General features: G+C 53.5%; 1 protein-coding gene across 1 annotated transcript in view; it reads right to left on the bottom strand.

The window, feature by feature from the left end:
- Slc6a2 (solute carrier family 6 member 2) overlaps nt 1–2833 on the bottom strand; it is a 41381-nt gene extending 38548 nt beyond the window's left edge. The window contains exon 1 of the mRNA XM_008830089.2: nt 2248–2833. Within this exon, the coding sequence (XP_008828311.1) occupies nt 2248–2521 (274 nt within the window). The 5' untranslated portion in view covers nt 2522–2833. The remainder of the gene's footprint in view (nt 1–2247) is intronic.
- Nucleotides 2834–4546: the final 1713 nt, after the last annotated feature.

Raw genomic sequence — 4546 nt, 5'->3', positions numbered from 1 at the left:
CTCTCTCTCTCTCTCTCTCTCTCTCTCTCTCTCTCTCTCTCCCCTCTCTGACACACTCTCTATCCCCATCACCTGCTGCTTCATTCTTAGTTACCATGATATTTTTGCCATGGCTTGTGAAAGTGGCAGTCTGTCACTGATAGCTTGGATTTATTTATGAATTTATTTATTCAGTACAATTGTGTGCGGCATATTCTACCCTATTCCTTGCTGCATCAGGGATTAAAGAAACAATAGTTTGTACCTTCAGTGTTTCCCAGCATATTTAGGAAACAGGTCCATAAAAGACAAATTACTGAACAACTCACAATAGGTCACTGCAGGACTAGCATACCCAGGAGAGGGAGCTTTCAGTCAATTCCAACCCAAAATTGAAATCTATGACAAAATTGTTCCTTGTCCCTAGGCACCCAGTCTATCGTCCAGAACACAGCAGGTGCTCTCTCCACACCATGGCAGTAACCAAATGCACACAGTGTCAGTGAGAACCCTGGAATATTGATCTAGCTCACGTGTCAAGTTGACCATCTGGGATGCTTCAGTTCCGACAAGCACATAAAACAATGGAAAGGGCTTATCACAGCATGACAATGAATTCTTCTGGGATTAAAGCTCTGGAAAGGCAGAATGGTGCCTCATATATTTAGGTGACCCCTGCAGGGCCTAGCACTGTGCCTCACACTGAGCGGACCCAGAGAAATAATGCTGATTAATGCCAGTGTCTAGTGTCTAGGGACAAGCAGTCTCAGACAGTCACTGAGGACATGCAGTTTGTCTCAAGGTCTCCCAATCTGTCTTTCATTCACCATCCCCCTGTTCACTACAAATATAGAAAATCTACCTTTTTTGTCACCACTGGGCCCCAAGAGCCAGAATGCTTAAACCTGTCCAGGATCCCTTGGGGTGCTACAGCGATCAAGTATGGAAAAGTTTCACCTCTAGATTGTATTTCCCTTTTTTAGCTTTCTCTGTCTGCCCACCAGCATTCAGAAAGCTGAGTCCAAAGCGTACCAAGGGCCCCCAGAGATCAGCCTAGCCTCCGGCCATTCCCGACATTCAGGACTTCTGTCCCAGCTGCCTCATCTTAGATCATCTAACAGTGACAGACTCATATCAGGAGAGGAGAATACAAACACAGCCATTCACCTGTTGACCCAAACCTTGGTCAGCTTTCTCAGACAGACTGATTCTTCCATACACAGCATCATGGACTCAGAACCACCTGCTCTCTGTGATGACCACACCCTTTTTACTAACATTTAGTATTGCTTACTCTAAACCAAATGTCCAGAGAACACACGGAAACTAAGAGCTATGAGTCCTAGGTCCTGTGGGACAAGGTCATGGGCTTTCCTTTATCCCTTCTAACTCTCACTCTTCCTCCAGCCTACCTCCCTTAAATCCTGAGTCAGATGAAGTGACTGAGTGGGTAGAGGGGTTTCCAGGGTTGGACCAGTGTCTTCCTCCAGAAGTTCATTTCCCTAGGCTCATCTCAGTAAATAGGTGGTGGGACTGGGGTAGCTTGGGCACCTCAAGCTCAAAGCCCCTCAGAAAGGAGCTAAGGGCCACTTCCATGGGGCTCTACCGTGCCTTCACCTATAGGTGACTTCTGGGGTCTCATTCCAGGGTGGCTGGGTAATCTGATAGCCCAGGAGAAGGAAGGCAAGAGAGCTTGAGTGTTCTACTGCCATCTCCAGACTCCTCTCCACCCCACCCTTCATGTGGCCAGGATCTGCAAAGTTGAAGATATCACTCCAATCTCCCAGGCCTCTTGCCTCAAAGCCCTGCCCAGTTTTTGACATCTAGTGGCCGGATCCTTCAAAGGCTGTGTGCACTGAACCCTGTAGCCTTAGGGTGACTGAAGAAGTCTTCTATTCTTACCTGGCCCAGGGTCTTTGCCCCAAAAGTACAGGATTTGGGATCACCTTGTGTGCTTCTGGTGTGCTTTTGAGAACACCCTGAACTTTATACTCCCATTTATTTAGGCCCAACAAAGACTCAGAGTTCCCCACCCAGCCAGGTGCTCCGGATTTTGTCCCTGCACCCATGTGCCTATCTCTGTCCAAGGTTTCCCTATTGCAGGGGACTCAGATCCAATTTCTGTGAGCCCAGAACACTTTCCTGCACCCTAAGCTTGCCCGCGTGTCTTCTGATTCTCTTCCCATCCTTGTCCCTGTCCCTCCTCTGCCGCCGCTAAGAGACAGGCAACCTCCCGAGTCGAAAGCCTCAGCCAGACCCTGCGCTCACCACCACCATTCTTGTAGCAGAGATATGGGAAGCGCCACACGTTGGCCAAGTCCACGGCGAAACCGACCACAGACAGCAGGAAATCGATCTTCTTGCCCCAGGTCTCCCGGGGATGCGCGTCGCGGTCCTGGGACGCCAAGAGGCACTGGACGCCGTTGCGCTCCTTCACCACCAGCAGATCCGCAGTTTTGCAGGGCCGCAGGGGCTGCTCGGGCGCCGGGTCCGCCCCGCCGAGCTCCGGCTGCACCTGCGGGTTCATTCGCGCCAGAAGCATGGGTGCGGCTGGAGAGAGGGACTTCAGAGGTACTGGGGACGCGCCGGAGCCCTGCCCTGCTTATGTGAAAGGAAAAGAGATGGTCACCAGGGCTTCCTGCCTGCTTGCGCCAACCCAGACCACCAGAGGAACCGAGATCATCAATATCCGCGCGCTGAGCGGACTCTGGCTGTCCGGAAAACCGAGAGTGTGTGTTGGAAAAATTTGGAGACAGAGGTAGTGACGCGCTCGACTGGGACCCAACTAAGAGGTGGGGACCTCCTCGGGCCGCCCTGTGGGACGGGCTGATGACCACCGGTTTCTGCCTAGGTCGCTCGCTCTCTCCCGCCCCTAAACAGCAGAGTTCGCGCACAGCAACGACGAACTTTCCCAGGGACTGTGCAGGGCCAGGATCCGGCCGCAGCCCCGGGCCAGCTCCGGCCGCCGACAGGTCCCTTGCAGGACACTGAAGCGCGCGGAAGCTCTGGCTGGCGATGCTCGGCCCGGGCCGCACACTTACCGGTCCCGCGCGCAGGGCGCACTCACGTGGCGGGCGGCGAGGGAACAGCGGGCCAGGACTGGGCTCCGCCGCGTGGCACTCGGCGCCGCCCCGGGAGCGCAGCAGGAGCGGAGCGGCCGGCCGGACGCGGGCTGGCTGGGTCTGGCCGCACCGGGCGGGGGCCTGCCTGGTAATGTAGCCTGCGCCCCAGGTAACGAGCCGATTGCATTAGCCCCGCGCCCAGCCCGCTTGGTCTGGAGCCTGTTAGCACTAATGGAGACTGACAGCGCTGCCGGGACTTGCAGGGGCGGGGGCGCGTCTCCTGCGGGCTCCGGGCAGCGGGAGCCCGGCTCGGCTCTCGGGGACTTGCCGGGACCAGCTTTGCACTCTTTCCATCCTTCTTCAGCTAGGGTAGCGCATGCGGCTCCCAAGGACACCTGGCTCTAACCTCAGACCCGGGGAAAAGAGCAACAGACTCCCAGAACTGGGGTCCACGTGTGTCAGAGAAGGACCCTGAAAGAATAGGGGAGCAGCCACCACCCGAGCTACACCACCCACTTAAACTACCTGGTCAGAGCTTCTCCGCCAGCAAAATGGGAACACTGTGCTCAGTGACCAGGACTGCAAACTGGTGGCCCTCGGGCCAGGCCTTTGGGCAGCTTTGTTTGCCTGGCTCAGCGTGTTGAATGGTCACAGCTCAGGATTTTGCTCTTGGCTCTGTGACCAGCAGGCTAGCAGGGCGTTGGAGGCTGTGGCCCTGTTCTGTGAGACTGAGAACTGATATTCACTCATTAGAAATACCCCCCATGAACCAGGCCAGGCTTTTTGGTCCCATCAGTGGACAACACCTTCAAAGACAGATGCCTGATAGTCAGTCCCGGAAAAGGGGCAGAAACAGGAAACAACATAAATAAACAAATTATGTGATCAGACAGAAGACTTATGTGGCATGGGCTAGGAAGTGAAACCTAAGAATGGGGCTGGGAATTTGAGAGAAGGTGGCATTTAAAAGAGTGAGCCACTTGGACCTGGTAGTCATCAACTCATGATGTATCAACTTGTTTATCTGTCAGTGATTAGTTTGTCCATCAGAAAGAGACCAACCCCTGCTGCATGCCTGGAACCAGCTAGGGGACCCACGCAGACAGTTCCTGCCACCCAGAAACTCCAGGTCCAGTGCCTAATTTGCAGTCAAGACGGGCAGTAACCACAGGTGCATGGAAATTTGATGAAACTGAGTCAGCAAGTAGGGGCGCAGGCAGGAAATTTGGGGAGGACACATGGGTGCTATGGGAAGAAATTTGGATATTTGGATAAACCTACCCACACTGCTGTCTGTGTTTTCAAATTCAACTCTACCTCAGGACCTTGACATTTGCTGTTTCTTCTGTCTGAGTTGTTCAAATCTCAGTTCTGAGGTTTCCTCCAAGCCTCCTGCATCTAAAATTCATCCTCATTCCTTATCATATCATTGTCAATATTTGCATCTCTCCTCGTTGGCAGATGAACTCTGTAAGAGCAGAGGTGTTGCCTGTCCTATACTTGCA

This window comes from Nannospalax galili, unplaced genomic scaffold (assembly GCF_000622305.1).
Source record: "Nannospalax galili isolate Female #2095 unplaced genomic scaffold, S.galili_v1.0 scaffold274, whole genome shotgun sequence".
Lineage (NCBI taxonomy): Eukaryota > Metazoa > Chordata > Mammalia > Rodentia > Spalacidae > Nannospalax > Nannospalax galili.
This window is presented reverse-complemented; position numbering and strand designations above follow the sequence as displayed.